The sequence below is a fragment of the Cetorhinus maximus genome, chromosome 7 (genome assembly GCF_964194155.1).
Source record: "Cetorhinus maximus chromosome 7, sCetMax3.hap1.1, whole genome shotgun sequence".
Lineage (NCBI taxonomy): Eukaryota > Metazoa > Chordata > Chondrichthyes > Lamniformes > Cetorhinidae > Cetorhinus > Cetorhinus maximus.
Genome location: NC_135885.1, coordinates 145074894 through 145092776, shown reverse-complemented (window position 1 = coordinate 145092776; position 17883 = coordinate 145074894). Strand labels below are relative to the sequence as shown.

The 17883-nt window shown below is 45.0% G+C and overlaps 1 protein-coding gene across 2 annotated transcripts in view; it reads left to right on the top strand.

Annotated features, from left to right (window-relative positions):
- Positions 1-17883, top strand: part of pdzk1 (PDZ domain containing 1) — a 35978-nt gene that overhangs the window by 13242 nt on the left and 4853 nt on the right. For both annotated transcript variants that reach the window (XM_078546047.1, XM_078546048.1), the window contains exons 3-7: positions 4585-4816; positions 8695-8831; positions 11381-11576; positions 14067-14263; positions 15830-16030. In XM_078546047.1, coding sequence (XP_078402173.1) covers positions 4585-4816; positions 8695-8831; positions 11381-11576; positions 14067-14263; positions 15830-16030 — 963 coding nt within the window. The remainder of the gene's footprint in view (positions 1-4584; positions 4817-8694; positions 8832-11380; positions 11577-14066; positions 14264-15829; positions 16031-17883) is intronic.

Below are 17883 nucleotides of genomic sequence, written 5' to 3'. Positions count from 1 at the left end.
GACAGACATGTGAGCAAGAGAGCAGGGTGGAGTGTTAAAATGGCAAGTCACAGGGAGGTTTGGGTCTTTCATGCGGACAGACCGCAGGTGTTCTGCAAAGCGGTCGCCCAATCTGCGTTTGGTCTCTCCAACATAGAGGAGACCGCATTGGGAGCAACGAATGCAGTAGACTAAGTTGGGGGAAATGCAAGTGAAATGCTGCTTCACTTGAAAGGAGTGTTTGGGTCCTTGGATGGTGAGGAGAGAGGAAGTGAAGGGGCAGGTGTTGTATCTTTTGCGTATGCATGGGGAGGTGCCGTAGGTGGGGGTTGAGGAGTAGGGGGTGATGGAGGAGTGGACCAGGGTGTCCCGGAGGGAACGATCCCGACGGAATGCCGCCAGGGGGGAGAAGGGAAGATGTGTTTGGTGGTGTCATCATGCTGGAGTTGGCGGAAATGGCGGAGGATGATCCTTTGTATGCGGAGGCTGGTGGGGTGATAAGTGAGGACAAGGGGGACCCTATCATGTTTCTGGGAGAGAGGAGAAGGCGTGAGGGCGGATGCGCGGGAGATGGGCCGGACACAGTTGAGGGCCCTGTCAACGACCGTGGGTGGAAAACCTCGGTTAAGGAAGAAGGAGGACATGTCAGAAGAACTGTTTTTGAAGGTAGCATCATCAGAATAGATGCAATGGAGGCAAAGGAACTGAGAGAATGGGATGGAGTCCTTAAAGGAAGCGGGGTGTGAGGAGCTGTAGTCGAGATAGCTGTGGGAGTCGGTAGGCTTGTAATGGATATTGGTGGACAGTCTATCACCAGAAATTGAGACAGAGAGGTCAAGGAAGGGAAGGGAAGTGTCAGAGATGGACCATGTGAAAATGATGGAGGGGTGGAGATTGGAAGCAAAATTAATAAATTTTTCCAGGTCCCGACGAGAGGATGAAGCAGCACCGAAGCAATCATCGATGTACCGGAGAAAGAGTTGTGGGAGGGGCCGGAGTAGGACTGGAACAAGGAATGTTCCACATACCCCATAAAGAGACAGGCACCTTTATGGAGTATGTGGAACATTCCTTGTTCCAGTCCTACTCCGGCCCCTCCCACAACTCTTTCTCCGGTACATCGATGATTGCTTCGGTGCTGCTTCATCCTCTCGTCGGGACCTGGAAAAATTTATTAATTTTGCTTCCAATCTCCACCCCTCCATCATTTTCACATGGTCCATCTCTGACACATCCCTTCCCTTCCTTGACCTCTCTGTCTCAATTTCTGGTGATAGACTGTCCACCAATATCCATTACAAGGCTACCGACTCCCACAGCTACCTCGACTACAGCTCCTCACACCCCGCTTCCTGTAAGGACTCCATCCCATTCTCTCAGTTCCTTTGCCTCCGTCGCATCTGTTCTGATGATGCCACTTTCAAAAACAGTTCCTCTGACATGTCCTCCTTCTTCATTAACCGAGGTTTTCCACCCACGGTGGTTGACAGGGCCCTCAACCGTGTCCGGTCCATCTCCCGCACATCCGCCCTCACGCCTTCTCCTCCCTCCCAGAAACATGATAGGGTCCCCCTTGTCCTCACTTATCACCCCACCAGCCTCCGCATACAAAGGATCATCCTCCGCCATTTCCGCCAGCTCCAGCATGATGACACCACCAAACACATCTTCCCTTCTCCCCCCTGGCGGCATTCCGTAGGGATCGTTCCCTCCGGGACACCCTGGTCCACTCCTCCATCACCCCCTACACCTCAACCCCCACCTACGGCACCTCCCCATGGCCACGCAAAAGATGCAACACTTGCCCCTTGACTTCCTCTCTCCTCACCGTCCAAGGGCCCAAACACTCCTTTCAAATGAAGCAGCATTTCACTTGCATTTCCCCCAACTTAGTCTACTGCATTCGTTGCTCCCAATGCAGTCTCCTCTACGTTGGAGAGACCAAATGCAAACTGGGCAACTGCTTTGCAGAACACCTGCAGTCTGTCCGCAAGAAAGACCCAAAACTTGCCATTTTAACACTCCACCCTGCTCTCTTGCCCACATGTCTGTCCTTGGCTTGCTGCATTGTTCCAGTGAAGCTCAACGCAAACTGGAGGAACAGCACCTTATCTTCCGACTAGGCACTTTACAGCCTTCCGGACTGAATATTGAATTCAACAACTTTAGATCTTGAACTCCCTCCTCCATCCCCACCCCCTTTCCGTTTCTTCCCCCTCCCTTTTGTTTTTTCCAATAATTTATATAGATTTTTCTTTTCCCACCTATTTCCATTATTTTTAAATTTATACCTTTTATGCCCTGTTAGTCTTATTTCCCCCAACCCCCACTAGAGCTGTACCTTGAGCGTCCTGCCATCCAATCTTAATTAGCACATTCTCTTAGAGAATATCACCACCTTCAACACCTCTTTGTTCTTTTCTCTGTGACATCTTTTGATTATCTGCTCCTATCATTGCTTGCTTGTCCCTACAACCAACACCCCCCAACTTCTCTCCCCCCACCTTAAACCAGCTTATATTTCACCCCTCTCCTAATTTTACTCAGTTCTGTTGAAGGGTCATGAGGACTCGAAACGTCAACTTTATTCTTCTCCGCCGATGCTGCCAGACCTGCTGAGTTTTTCTAAGTTACAAAGAGAGTTGGATTCGAAAAGGAACATAAAAGATTTCTAAACGGGAAAACTGAATGGGGAAATAATTCGAAACAAAAACAAAAATAGCTGGAAAAACTCAGCAGGTCTGACAGCATCTGCGGAGAGGAACACAGTTAATGTTTCGAGTCCGAATGACTCTTCAACAAAACTAAGGAAAAATAGAAATGAGGTTAAATATAAGCTGGTTGAGGGGGCGGGACAGGTATTTCCATTATTTTTAAATTTATTTCCATCTATCGTTTTCTCTCCACCTTTTAGCCTATTTCGATTCCTTCCCCCCACCCCACCCCCACTAGGGCTATCTGTACCTTGCTCGTCCTGCTTTCTACCCTTAATGTCACCATTAGCACATTCCTTAGCTAATATCACCACTGTCAACACCTCTTTGTTCTTTTGTCTGTGACATCTTTAGCAATCTCTTCTTTGCCTCCACCTATCACTGGCCCTCTATCCAGCTCTACCTGTCCCACCCCCCCTCAACCACCTTATATTTCACCTCATTTCTCTATTTCCTTAGTTCTGATGAAGAGTCATTTGGACTCGAAACGTTAACTGTGTTCCTCTCCGCAGATGCTGTCAGACCTGCTGAGTTTTTCCAGCTATTTTTATTTTTGTTTCAGATTTCCAGCGTCCGCAGTATTTTGCTTTTATCTCATATGGGGAAATAATTGTTTATTTCTTCATGTGTTGACTGCTTGAAGACACTGGGCGGGAATTTTACAGCCCCTCCGGCTGGTGGGATTTTCCATTCCCGCCAAAGTCAATGGAATTTTGAACGGCTCACCGCATTTTACGGCCACGCTCCCGCTGCAATGCAGCCCTGGAATCAAACCCATTGTGTCTATCTGGGGCTTGGTCGAATACAATAAGCAGAAAGTTGCAAACCAATAGTTAGATGTCAGAAATCAAACTCCTTACATGATTCCATTCTACTTTCACCGTCCCCCCCACCCTCACCAATCCCAATGCAACAGTCATTATGGAAACTCTTTTTTTGGATTGCATTGGATCGCCACAGGGATAGGGACCTTTTCTACCAGCCCCCCAGAATGGAGAAGGAATTGTGCCCACAATGTATTTATAGGACTTTATATTAAAAAAAAGAGGCATAGAGTACAAAAACAAGAAAATTATGCCAAGCCTTCATTATTTACTAGTTAGGCCTCAGCAGTATTGTGTTCAACTCTGGATGCTGCACTTTAGGGTGGGTGGTAGGGCCCTGAAGGGGGTGTAGAGGAGATTTATTGGAATTTCTTTTTTATTCTTTCATGGGATGTGGGCTTCGCTGGCTGGGCCCAGCATTTATCGCCCATCCCTGATTGCCCTTGAGAAGGTGGTGGTGAGCCGCCTTCTTAAAAAAATATCGGTGCAGGAACACCCACAAGTGCTGTTAGGGTGCCAGGGATATCAGGGTTGGGGACTTGAGTTAATGTGGAGAGACTGGAGAGGCTGGGATTGTTCTCCTTAGAGCTGAGGAGGTTGAGGAGAGATTTAGTAGAGGTGTTCAAAATCATGGAGGGATTTGACAGAAAAAATGAGAAACTGTTTCCAATGGCAGGGGGTGTTGGTAAGCAGAGGGACACAGGTTTAAGATAATTGACAAAAGAACCAGAGGGGAGATGATGGGAATTTTTTTTACACAGTGAGTTGTTGTGATCTGGAATGCGCTGCCTGAAAAGGTGGTGGAAGCAGGTTCAATAATGACTTTCAAAAGAGAATTGGATAAATAGCTGGAAAGAAAAATTCTCAGGGCTGTGGGGAAAGAGCAGGGGGAGTGGGACTCATTGGATAGCTCTTTCACAGAGCCAAGGACGATGGGCTGAAAGTAAGGTGAACAGTGCACAGTATAAAGCTGATTCATTGTCGCCTGTCAATGATCAATTTCAATCACATGGTATTGTTGGGGAAACTGATATCTCCATGTTCCACACTGTCACTTTCTGTTTCAGGTGGTAGAACTGATTAAAAAGTCTGGGAATTCTGTCACCCTTTTGGTATTGGATGATGCTTCTTACACACATGCCAAGAAGCAAGGCATTGACATCGCTGAACTGAGCAGTCCCAACCCTGCCCCAGTCCAGCCGGTGATGAATGGAGTCAGTGAAAAAACACCACAGCCAAAACTGTGCTACCTGGTCAAACAACCTTCAGGCTTTGGATTTTCACTTCAGACCATCCAAGGTAAAGATTTAAAATAATTTAGTGTATACTGATTGAAGAGGGCAAATGGTTATGTTAACCTTTATTGCAAGGAGGTTGCAGTCTGAGTAAGCAAATCTTGCTGCAGGTTATGTAGGGCTTTGGTGAGACCACATCTGGAGGAAGGTGTACAGTTTTGGTGTTCTTACCTGAGGAAGGATATCTTTGCCTTCGAGAGAGGTGCAACTATGGTCCTCTAGATTGAATCCTGGGATTAGAGGGCTGTTTTATGAGGGGAGATTGAATAAAATTGTTTTTTTTTCTCTAGAGATTAGAAGAACCTTATTGAAATGGATACATTTCCTAGTGAGCTTAAGATAGACGCTGAGAGGCTGTTTCCCCTTGGTTGGAGAGTCCAGAACCAGGTGTTATAGTGTCAGAATAAGGAGCCAATCATTTAGGACATGCAAACATACAGATTAGGAACAAGAGTAGGCCATTCAGCCCCTCGAACCTGCTTTGCCATTTAATAAGATCATCGCTGATCTCATTGCGGCCTCAATGCCTCTATACCGTCTGCCCCCGATACCCTTTTATTCCTTGTTAGTCAAGAATCTTTTGACCTCTACCTTAAAAATATTCAATCACCTTGCCTCTACCGCTCTCTGGCGAAGAGCTCCACAGTCTCATGAATGAAGCTTTGGAATTCTCTACCTTAAACAGCACTGGGTGGTCAGTCATTGCGTATATTCAGACAGGAATCAATAGACTTTTGGGCACTAATGGAATTCAGGGATATGGGGATAGGATAGAAAAGTGGACTCAGTGTAGATCAGCCATGATATGGATACCTGAGGACTGAAATAAATGATATTTTTAAAAATCATTATTGTGATGTAAGCATCACTAGCAAAGCCAGCCAGCATTTACTGCCTGTCCCTAATTACCCTTGAGAAGGTGGTGGTAAGCTGCCTTCTTAAACCACTGCAGTCCATGTAGTGTAGGTACACCCACAGTGCTGTTAGGGAGAACATAAGAACATAAGAAATAGGAGCAGGAGTAGGCCATTCGGCCCCTCAAGCCTGCCTCACCATTTATTAAGATCATGGCTGTTCTGCCCCAGGCCGCAATGCCTCCTTCGTGTCAGCTCCTCATAGCCCTCAACTCCACGATATTTCAAAAATCTATCTACCTCCTCCTTAATTACTTTCAGTGATCTAGCCTCCACAACTCTCTGGGGTAGAGAATTCCAGACATTCACTACCCTCTGAGAGAAGAAATTCCTTCACATTTCAGTTTTAAATCAGTGTCCCCTTATTCTGTAATTATACCCCCTAGTTCAAGATTCCCCCACTAATAACATCTGCTCAACATCTACCCTGTCAAGGCCCCTCGGAATCTTGAATGTTTCAATAAGATCACCGCTCATTCTTCTGAACTCTAATTAATAAAGGCCAAACCTGTTTATCCATTCATGATAAGTCAACCCCTTCATCCCTGGAATCAGCCTAGTGAACCTCTTTTGAACTGCCTCCAATGCCAGTATATCCTTTCTTAAATACAGGGACCAAAACTGTAGACAGTACTCCAGGGGCGGCCTCACCAATACCCTGTACAGTTGTAACAAGACTTCCCTATTTTAAAACTCCAACCCCCCTAGCAATACAGGCCAAAATTCCGTTTACCTTCTTAATTACTTGCTGCACCTGCATGCTAACTTTTTGTGTTTCATGCACAAAAACACCCAGATCCCCCTGTGCTGCACTTTTTTGGAATCTCTCTCCGTTTAAATAATAGTCTGCCTTTCAATTCATCTTACCAAAGTGCATGACCTCACACTTTCCTACATTAAACTCCACCTGCCAAGTTTTTGCCCGATCACTCCACCTATCTATATCCCCTTGCAGATTCCTTATGTCCTCATCATAACATGCCCTCCCACCTATTTTTGTATCATCAGCAAATTTGGATACATTACACTCTGCCCCCTCCTCCAAGTTATTAATATAGATAGCAAATAATTAAGGCCCTAGGTCTGATCCTTGTGTTACTCCACTAGTTACATCTTTCCAACCTGAAGGAGACCCATTAATCACGACTTTCTGTCTTCTGTATGTTAACCAATCCTCAATCCATGCTAATACATTACCCCCAATACCATGAGTTCCCATCTTGTGCAATAAGCTTTTATGCGGCATCTTATCTAATGCCTTCTGGAAATCTAAATACACCACATCTACAGTTCTTCTTTATCAACTCTGCTTGTTCTATCCTCAAAGAGCTCTAGAAAATTTGTCAAACATGATTTCCCTTTCACAAAACCATGTTGACTCTGTTTGATTGCGTTAAGCTTTTCTAAATGTCCTATTTCTTCCTTAATAATGTACTCTAGCATTTTCCCAACAACAGATGTTAGGCTGACTGGCCTATAGTTTCCTGCTTTTTGTCTCCCTCCCTTCTTGAACAGGGGCATCACATTAGCGGTTTTCCAATCCGCTGGGGCCCTCCCGGAATCCAGTGAGTTCTGGAATATTTCGACCAATGGCTCCACTATCTCCACCCTTGGATGCATGCCATCAGGTCCTGGTGACTTGTCTGCCTTTAGTTCCATTAGTATCTCCAATATTTTGTCCCTCGTGATAGAGACTGTTACAAGATCTTTCCTCCCATTAGCTCCTTGTTTATCTGATATCTTTGGGATGTTTATAGTGTCCTCCATCATAAAGACTGATGCAAAATATTGGTTTAAATTATCTGCCATTTCCCTGTTCCCCGTTATCAATTCTCCAGTCACATCCTCCAAGGGTCCCACGCTCACCTTAACCACCCTCTTTTATATACTCATAGGAGCTCTTGCTGTTTGTTTTTATATTTCTTGCCAATTTATTTTAATAATCAATTTCCATTGCTGGCTCCTAAAAAATTCCCAATCCTCTGGCCTATCACTAGTTTCTGCCACTTTGTATGCTTTAGTTTTTGATTGGATACTCTGGAAGTTCCAGGATTTTGACCCCATGACAGTAAAGGAATGGCAATATATTTCCAAGTCAGGATGGTGTGTAGCTTGGAGGGGAACTTCCAGGTGGTGGTGTTCCAATGTATCTGCTATCCTTGTCCTTCTAGTTGATAGAGGTCGTGGGTTTGGAAGGTGCTGTTGAAGGAGCCTTGGTGAGTTCCTGCAGTGCATCCTGCAGATGGTACACACGCTGCTGCTACTGTGCGTCAGTAGTGGAGGGAGTGGATGTTGCAGGGAATGGATGTTGTGTCAATCAAGTGGGCTGCTTTGTCCTGGATGGTGCTGAACTTCTTGAGTGTGTTTGGAGCTGCACTCATTCGGGCAAATGGAGACTATTCCATCACACTCCTGACTTGTATCTTGCTGTCGTGGGATATTCCAGACCATTGATGTGTGAGCTGGTTTGATTTGCCTGGTGTGTGTGAAGGATGATGTACCAGGTTAGCGCTGTGATAGCAATCAATAAGAATTGCAACCCCAACTACTTGGTAAGTCTAAGTACACAAATGGTAATCGGATCTTAATGTGGTGGTATTTACATCTATCTGTTCTTGTATTCAGGGCATCTTAACAAGGTGCAACCTCCTGTGTAAACATAATTGCTTCTGCCCAAAATGCACAGATGCTTAAGACACTGTAACTGGTAACATTAAAATTGACATGGACACAAATAGTTACCGGTTATCATATGTTGGAGGAGTTAAGCAGCCACTTGATTGAAAGATGACAAATGGTGGGAACTGTATTATTTTACAAGGTTTATTTAAAAAAGATGTGTGGGTGTGCATGTTGGAAAATGAACATTATCCGCGTGTTCAGGGAGTGAACATTCTTGAGGAGCCTCTGTCTGACGCAGCCCGGGAACCGTTGAAGTTAGCATTTACTCAAAGCTCTCCTTTTGCAGGAGTCCCTGGTGTGTTCATGGCTGAGATCACTCCTGCTGGTGCAGCCTTCAATGCCGGAGTTCAACTCAACGACCGAATAGTTGAACTGAACGGGGAAAATGTTGAAAACCTCACTCATCAGCAAATGGTGACTAAGGTACTCAGTGCAATGTCTTGACTCATTCTCCGAATGTATAACGAAATTTTCTTTGTAACAACAACTTGCAGTTATATTGCACCTTTAAGGCAGTAAAACGCCTCAAGGAAGTTGACAGGAGTGTTTGTAAAACACTGAGCTGTGAGGAGACATTAGGACGGGTGATGAAAAGCTTGGTAGATTTTAAAGGAGGGTTTTGAAGTGGAGAGGTTTAGGGAGGGAATTTCAGAGCTTACAGCCCAAAGAGGTGAAGGTACGGCTGCCAATGCTGTTAATGATTTAAATTGGGGATTTTAGGCGATCTTAGTTGGAGGATCACCAAGTGTGGCAATGTTAGATAGTGAAAAGTTTTCCAAAATAGTTAGCGATTCAGGTCTAGACTGCAAACTAATATTTGATCAGGCGCTGGCACTGAAGCCATGGCAATGGTTGCTATAGGAACTGCTAGTGTCCTACTGCTGCCTAACTTGCACAAAGTCTTGTTTGTCCATCAGCCCGTGTCATTGTCTGACACCTCAAATTTGAAATTCTCATCCTTGTGTTCAAATCTTTCTCTCTCTCTCTAAACTCCTCCAGCCCTTCAACCTTCTGAGATCGCTGCACTCTTGTAATTCGAACCTCTTGTCATCTCTCATTGCCTTTGCTGTGCCTTTAGCTTGTTTTTTTAGTCATTCATGGGATGTGGGCATTTAGAGTCAACCACATTGCTGTGGGTAAGGACATCAGATGTCCTTCCCTAAAAGGCATCAATGAACCTGACGGCTTTTCATGACAATCAATGATAACTTCACGGTTACCAATTTTCAATTCCGGATTGTTTTTAAATTAATTGAGTTAATTCCACCAGCTGCCAGAGTGGGATTTGAACCACTGTCCCCAGAGCATTAGCCTGGGCCTCTGGATTGCTAGTCCAGTGACATTACCACTACACGACTACCTTCCTCCCAAGTTGCCAAGGCCCTAAGCTCTGAACTTCTCTGCCTCTCTGCCTTTTTCGCCTCCATATTACATATAAGATACAGCTTAAAACCTACCTCTCTGACCAAGCTTTTGGTCATCTGTCCTAATATCTCCTTATGTGGCTCAATGTTAAATTTTGACTGGAAACGCTCCTGTGAACCACCTTGAGGCTTTTTTTACAATGTTAAAGGCGCTATATAGATACAGCTTGCTGGGATGGTAACTTTGAAGTCGAAGTTAAGGCACAATGTGGGGTAGGAAGATGCTGGAGGCCGTGGTACTTGATTATATTTGTTTGCCAAGATGGATTGTTCCAATCCTGGCGCAGAAGCTCTTTCTGGGGAGGGTGACTTTCTGCTTTCATCCTACCAGGTCATGGAACCATCAGAGTGATTTTCAAGGTGACCTGTCAAACATGTACTTTGTCTCTTTATCAAATCATATAGTGGAGAAGGAGGCCACTTGGCCCATTGTGCCTATGCTGGCTCTTTGAAAGAGCTATCTGATTAGTCCTCCTGCTCTTTCCCCATAGCGCTGCAGATCTTTCCTTTTCAAGTATTTATCCAATTCCCCTTTTAAAAGTTACTATTAAATCTGCTTCCAACACCTTCTCAGGCAGCAGGTTATAACAAATCGCTGCATAAGAAATGTTTCCTCATCTCCCCCCCTGGATCTTTAACTGTATTTAAATTACACATGACCACACTTGTCAATGTGATCCTACCCACAGGACTGAGGGTGAGAGTCCTGACAGACTGAGTGCTGGTCTTACTGTCAGGTACAGTAGGATCCCTCCTGCCGGTGGTACCTAACGTGGAGAGAAGGTGGAGGGAAAGAGAGACAGCTCCAGCTACTCTAGGAAACCTAATCCCCCATTCTTTATATGACGGTCTGCTCATGTGGCATGAGACATTGACACAAGATATAGGCAGCTCCTGATAATTAACCGAGAGGTAGGGTTTCACGGGAGGGCTGCAAGGAACAATCAACATTCTAAGTGTATTCACAAGGAGCAGTTTGTGATCTCACTACAATTAGAGCATTGAGGAAGCCTTTCCCCCAAGTAGCAGACCACAGTCTGACACTAAGAATAGCTGGAGTAAAGGTTCACCAGTGTATAGGATCTGGGCTGTGAACAGGTCGTTTTTGATTTTTCCGGCCAGTCCCTGGTGGGGGCAACCAATCTTCTTCCTTCCCTGAAGTTGCGGCTCAGGGCCTCCTGTGGCCCCATTCTACTGTCCACCTTTCAGTTCCGTTCCAAAGAGCCTGTTCATTCTCACTATGGATTTCAAAGCTCTATTGCTGCTATGTAAAGAAGAGTAAGGCGTTCGCCCAACGTCGTGGCCATCATTCCACACCTTAACTGACTTAATTAAACAGATTTACTGGTCATTTAGTGTATTTGCTATTTGTGGATCTCACTCTGCACAAAATTACCTGCTACATTTATTGAAATAACACCAGTGGTTGCCTTTTCTGGTTTGAGCAGAGCACATGAGGGCAGGTTCTTGCTTTTGTAACATTGGCATTGGTTAAAGCTTCTTTTGTGAAATTTCTGTGTATTTTTAACCGTGTTATATCATTTCCAGATGAAAGATTCGGGGAACAAAATTATGTTACTGCTGATTGACAAGGCCTCAGATAAATACTTCAAAAGCAAAATGATTAAGGTTGTGGCATCAATGGCAAGTGTGAAAGGACTGCCTCACAAACCACGGATTGTGCAGCTAACCAAAGGACCTCTAGGCTATGGTTTCTGTTTGAGAGTCGAACAAGGCCGTCAGGGTGTGTATTGTAAACCAAGGTGTTATTTGTAAGGGCTTGATTTCCTGATTGTGTGCTCCTGGTGCAGGGCCTCCCCAGTGGGACCCTGCATCAGGAAATCATAGGGGTGGCCCTTGGCCTTAATAAACCCTGCTTTATGAAGCTAAAAATGATATCAACCAAAGCTCCTGTTCCTATTCTTGCTCCAGTTGGGTTCACGGGGTAATGTTTGCACTCCCAGTGCCAACTCTCTCCCACATGGAGAGTGTTTTGGAAAGTTGATCATATGCTGTGCATCATATTCATGGTTTAAGCCTTTTTTCCTTTCAGACCTGACCATTCCAATTCTCTCCTCACTGACCTCACACCTTCTATCCTCAGTAAACTTCAGCTCACCCAAAACTCAACTATGTGTATCTTAACTCGCATCAACTCCCGTTCACCTATCACACCCTGGACTTGCTGACCTGCACTGGATCTCAGTGTTGCAACACTGCGGTTTTAAAATTCTCATCCTCATGTTCAAATCCCTCTCTGATCTCATGCGCCCTCCCCTAACTTTGTAATATCCTGCAGCCCCACAACAATCCAAGACATCTGCATCCTTCCAAATCCTTACATCCCCGGTTTCCTTCGATTCACCAGTGGGGGCTGAACTTTCAGCTGTCTAGACCCTAAGCTCTGGAATCTCTGCCCTAACCCTCTCCACGTCTCTCTCATCCTTTAAGACATTCCTTAAAACCTACCTCTTTGATGAAGTAAAACCAGAAAATGCCAGAAAGAACTCAGCAAGTCTGACAGCATCTGTGGAGAGGGACACAGAGTTAACGTTTCGAGTCCGTATGACTGTTCAGAGTTAAAGTTCTAGCTCCGAAGAAGAGTCATACAGACTCTAAACATTAACTCTGTTTCTCTCTCCACAGATGCTGTCAGACCTGCTGGGTATTTCCAGCATTTTCTGTTCTTATTTCAGATTTCTAGCATCCGCAGTATTTCGCTTTTACCTCTTTGATGAAGACTTTGGTCACCTACCCAATGGTAGGCGAGTAATGTATCCAAGTTTGCGGACAATATAAAGCTGGGCAGGGATATAAACCATGTTAAGAACACAATGAGGCTGCAAAGGGATTTCAACGGGTTAAGTAAGTGGACAATAAGATGGCAATGGAGTATGGTGTAGGAAAGAGTGAGGTCATTCACTCTGACAGGAAGAACAGAAAAGCAGAACACTGTCTTTTTAAAAGTTGAGAAACTTGTAAATGTTAATGTTCAGAGCAACTTGGGTGTCCTTGTAAAAGAAACACAGAAAGTTAACATGCAGGTACAGCAAGCAATTAAGAAGGCCTTTATTGCAAGGGGATTGGAGTACAGGAATAACGAAGTCTTGCTACAATAGTACTGGGCTTTGATAAGACCACGTCTGGAATATTGTGTGCAGTTTTGGTCTCCATATTTAAGGAAGGATATACTTACATTGGAGGTGGTACAGCGAAGGTTCACTAAATTGGTCCCTGTGATGAGAGGGTTTTCCTGTGATAAGAGGCTGAGTAAATTGGGTCTATATTCTCTGGAGTTTAGGACAATGAAAGATGATCTCATTGAAACATACAAGATTCTGAAGGGACTTGACAGGGTGGACACTGAGGGATTGTTTCTGCTGGCTGGGGAATCTAGAACATGTGGAATATGGTCTTGGGATAAACGATTGATCATTTAAGACTGAGATGTGGAGGAATTTCTTCAGTAAGAGGATTGTAAACCTTTGGAATTCTCCAACCAAGAAGGTTGCTGATGCTTCGTCCTTGAGTATATTGAAGTCTGAGATAGATTTTTGGCCACTGAGAGAATCAAGAGATTATGGGGAGTGGATGCGAAAATCCAGTTGATGTAAAAGATCAGCCATGATCATACTGAATGGCGGAGCTGGTTTGATGGCCCCCCAGTGGGTCTACTCCTGCCCCTATTTCTTATAATTGTGAATCTATAGCCAGCTCACCTTTTACAAATTAATGCACAGCTAAGCAACAATTGTGATTGTTAAACTTTGGTTGAAATTTCAATGGCATGCTTGGGGAGACAGAAAATGATACCTTTACCTTGAGTGATCTGCGTTTTAACTCAAACCAAATTGAAAAGACAAGGGTGTTCTCTCTCTGTCTGGGATACCTTTGACCCATCTCAACCTATTTTATAAAAGTGCCTCGAGTGTGCCACTATTTGATAAGAAGTTGGGAATCTTGTTTGAAGAGGACCAAGGTTGGCTGGTGTGTGAAATGAAGAACAATCAGAGATACAGTAAAGCTTCCAGTTAGTTGGTGGGTTCAAGTTCAAAAATTTTTACCTGCATCTAACGTGTGTCTCCATCAGTTCTTCGCTGTTAGCCACAGATGTAATTCCCAACTCTTCATCTTCAAGTCTGAAGACTACACCATGGTAAAAGTGACCTTGAACCTGTCGGATTGTTTAAAAACCCAACTGGTTTACTAATACCATTTTTTTGTAAACGTCTAGGTCACTGCATCAGGGAGATTGACTCAAACAGTCCAGCAAGTAAAGCTGGGCTACTTGATGGTGATCTTCTGGTTGCTGTGAATGGGAATGTCGTAGACCATCTAGATCATGAATCATTAGTTGATAAGATAAGGAAGTGCGGGAACCAAACCACATTCCTTGTTGTCGATAGTCCAACTAATGAGCTTTACAAGCAGGTGGGTGAATGAACCAACATGGAGCCATACGCGAATGAGGAAACCTAACCTCACTGACCCAAGCGACACTGGGAGTGGAATCCAGAATTGTGTCCAGATTAAATCTCTCTTAAATCAGGACCTCATCAAATTGAAACTCCAGAACTGTGGGGATTTTAATCACATTTGGTTTTATTCTGATGCACCATGACATAATCTTAGCAAAGCGTCTATGTACTTTCCTGGGAGAGTGTACAGAGAGTTTATAGCGCAGGCCTGCTGATTCACCTCTTGTTGAGATGCTATAAATGCTCTTGCAACCTCTGAGTTAGGTTGGGATTATTATCAGCCAGGGTTTCTGCTCCTAACTGCTAACAGTCACTTGTGCTGCAATATAGGTAAGCAGACATCTCGTGGATAGAAGAGATCAAGTATGGCTTCTACAGATGGGTAGGGGTCATGTTTCAGATACACAAAACCCTGGTTAGACCACACCTGGAGTAACTCTGAGCAGTTCTGGGTCCCACACCTTAGGAAGAATAGATTGACTGTGGAGGGAGTGCAATGTAGAATCCCAACAGGTAAATTACAAGGGATGGTTATACCCAGGGTCAGTAACACTCTGTACAGTACAATTACCCCCAGGGTCAGTATCACTCCGCACAGTACAATTACCCCCAGGGTCAGTATCACTGGGTACAGTACAATTACCCCCAGGTTCAGTATCACTCCGCACAGTACAATTACCCCCAGGGTCAGTATCACTCTGTACAGTACAATTACCCCCAGGGTCAGTATCACTCTGTACAGTACAATTACCCCCAGGGTCAGTATCACTCTGCACAGTGCAATTACCCCCAGGGTCAGTATCACTCTGTACAGTGCAATTACCCCCAGGGACAGTATTATTCTGTACAGTACAATTACCCCCAGGGTCAGTATCACTCCGCACAGTACAATTACCCCCAGGGTCAGTATCACTCCGTACAGTATAATTACCCCCAGGGTCAGTATCACTCTGCACAGTGCAATTACCCCCAGGGTCAGTATCACTCCGTACAGTACAATTATCCCCAGGGTCAGTATCACTCCGCACAGTGCAATTACCCCCAGGGTCAGAATCACTCTGCACAGTGCAATTACCCCCAGGGTCAGAATCACTCTGCACAGTGCAATTACCCCTAGGGTCAGTATCACTCCGCACAGTGCAATTACCGCCAGGGTCAGAATCACTCCGCACAGTGCAATTACCCCCAGGGACAGTATCACTCTGTACAGGACAATTACCCGCAGGGCTTATTTCCTAAATGACTAATTCTTGAGAATCATTGTCACTGGTTCTGATAGTTTTGATTATCCATTTTTAGTGAGGGGTCTGTGTGAGAGGGAGTGGAGGAGCAGCAGGTTGCAGATAAAATATTCTTCCTCCTGCACTATTTACATATGCTGAGATTACTTTAGCTCCCCACAACCTGGACGCTGAACCTGTGACCTCCCCAAAATGAATCAAAATTTCATCCTGGCTGTTCAAGGTGAAGGCTAAATTAATGTGTAAATTTTCATCCTCTTCTTAATGCCCAATCACAGGCTGGCATTTCTCCAATTTGTTACTGGGAAGAGGTTTATGAATCGCGTCGACCAGTGGAAGTTGAGGAGCCCCGAGAGAGTCAGAGATCAACAGACAGTCCTCAGCGTTGTCCCAAAGTGTGTCACCTCACAAAAGGTCCAGATGGATATGGCTTCACTATCAATGCAATCAAGGGTGTGGAAGGACAGTTCATTAAACAGGTACGAACATTTGGTCTGGGATCAAAGTAAGAATGTAGTCTTACAGCATGGCAGGAGGCCATTTGGCCCATTGTGCCTGTGCCAGCTCTTTGTGAGAGTCATCCAATTATTTCTCTATCCAATTCCTTTTTGAATGTTCCTGTTGAGGGGTCAGGAGGAGAGAAGAGTGCCCAACATAACAACATGAGTATGGGTGGTGGTTAAGCTGCTGGACCAGCAACCCTGAAACATGGGGCAGAACTTTGCCCTTGGCGTGTGGGATTGGCGGGGGCAGGCGGGGGAGGGGCGGGGGAGGAGGGCGAGTGGGCTGAGTGCGAACCTCGCGCGTGCGCGGGAGAGAGCGCAGGATAATCTCCGAGGCACAGAGCTGCCTCAGGGAGATGAAGAGATATTTTTTAAAATAATGAAGGTCAGCAAAGTGTAATGAAGCATGTCTCCTCATGTGACTCTGTCACGTGAGCAGGGACATGTTTTTAATTAAAAAACAAAGGTTTTATTTGATTTGTATTTGCTTTTGGAAAACTCATCCAGTCCGTGGATGAGGTTTCCAAAGAAATGCCAAAGGCCTCTTGGCCTTTTCGCCTGCTCGCCAGCCATAAGGTTTAACGGGCAGTGAAAAATTAAAGTCAATTGATAGCTTAATAGCCTTAATAGGCCTTCTAATTGTCGGCGGGCGCGCTGCTGGCTCTGGAGCGCGCCCACCAACCGAACTATCGCACGGCTGCGCATTGACGTCAGCAGCCTTGGTCAACGTCATCGCCTGTCGTTTCACGCTCGGTCAGGTCGGGCACACCAATCTGCTGAGCTAAAAATTCTAGCCATGAGTTTAAATCCCACCATGACATCTGGGGTCAATTAATTCAGAATAAAAAGCTAGTATCAGTAATGGTAACCATGAAACAACCAGCTTGTTATAAAAACCCACCTGGTTCACTAATGTCCTTTAGGGAAGGGAATCTGCCGTCCTTACCTGATCTGGCCTACATGTGGCTCCAGTCCCACAGCAATGTGGTTAACTCTTAATTGCCCTCTGCAGCACACCACCACCTTCTCAAGGACAATTGGGGTGGGCAATAAATGCTGGCCTAGCCAGCAATGCCCACATCCCAGAACGAATAAAAAGATCTTTTGCCCTGCATTTGTAGCCAAGGTGTTGATACAGCTGGTCCAGTTAAGCTTCTGGTCAATGACCACCCACCGTGGTGTTGAAGGTGAAGTAAAGGAACTAACAATGGCTGAAGGTCAAGAGAGGTGATTTTGAAAAGCTCCTTTTTTTGTTACCAAGAATCCCATAGTGTGTGACAGCCAATGAATTACAGCTGCATTGCAATGTTTAGGTGAATACCGGGTGGGCAACAGTTACAGTCCTGCAGATGAAGTGACATGTGAAAATATGACTGGAACAATTTGGATCAATTGTTTCCATGGTTATTTGAAGGTCATTCCTGTAACCTTTCAGTCAATAATTAACGGTAAGGTCTCTCAACCTGAATCAATATGAGTATAACATTGAGATGGCAAGTTAAAGTTACAAGGAAGTAACAAACAGCACTCAAAAATTTGCTGTACACAAGCCAAGATCCTAATCTATTTTTATTCTTTCATGGGACGTGAGAGTCTCTGGCTGGGCCAGCCTTTATTGCCCATCTCTAATGGTCCTTGAGCAGGTGGTGGTGAGCTGCCTTCTTGAACCGCTGGAGTCCATGTGGACCACAGTGCTGTTGGGGAAGGAGTTCCAGGATTTTGACCCAGTGGCAGTGAAGGAACGGCGATATATTTCCAAGTCAGGATGGTAGGTGGCTTGGAGGGGAAGTTGCAGCTGGTGGTGTTTCCCGTGCATCTGCTGCCCTTGT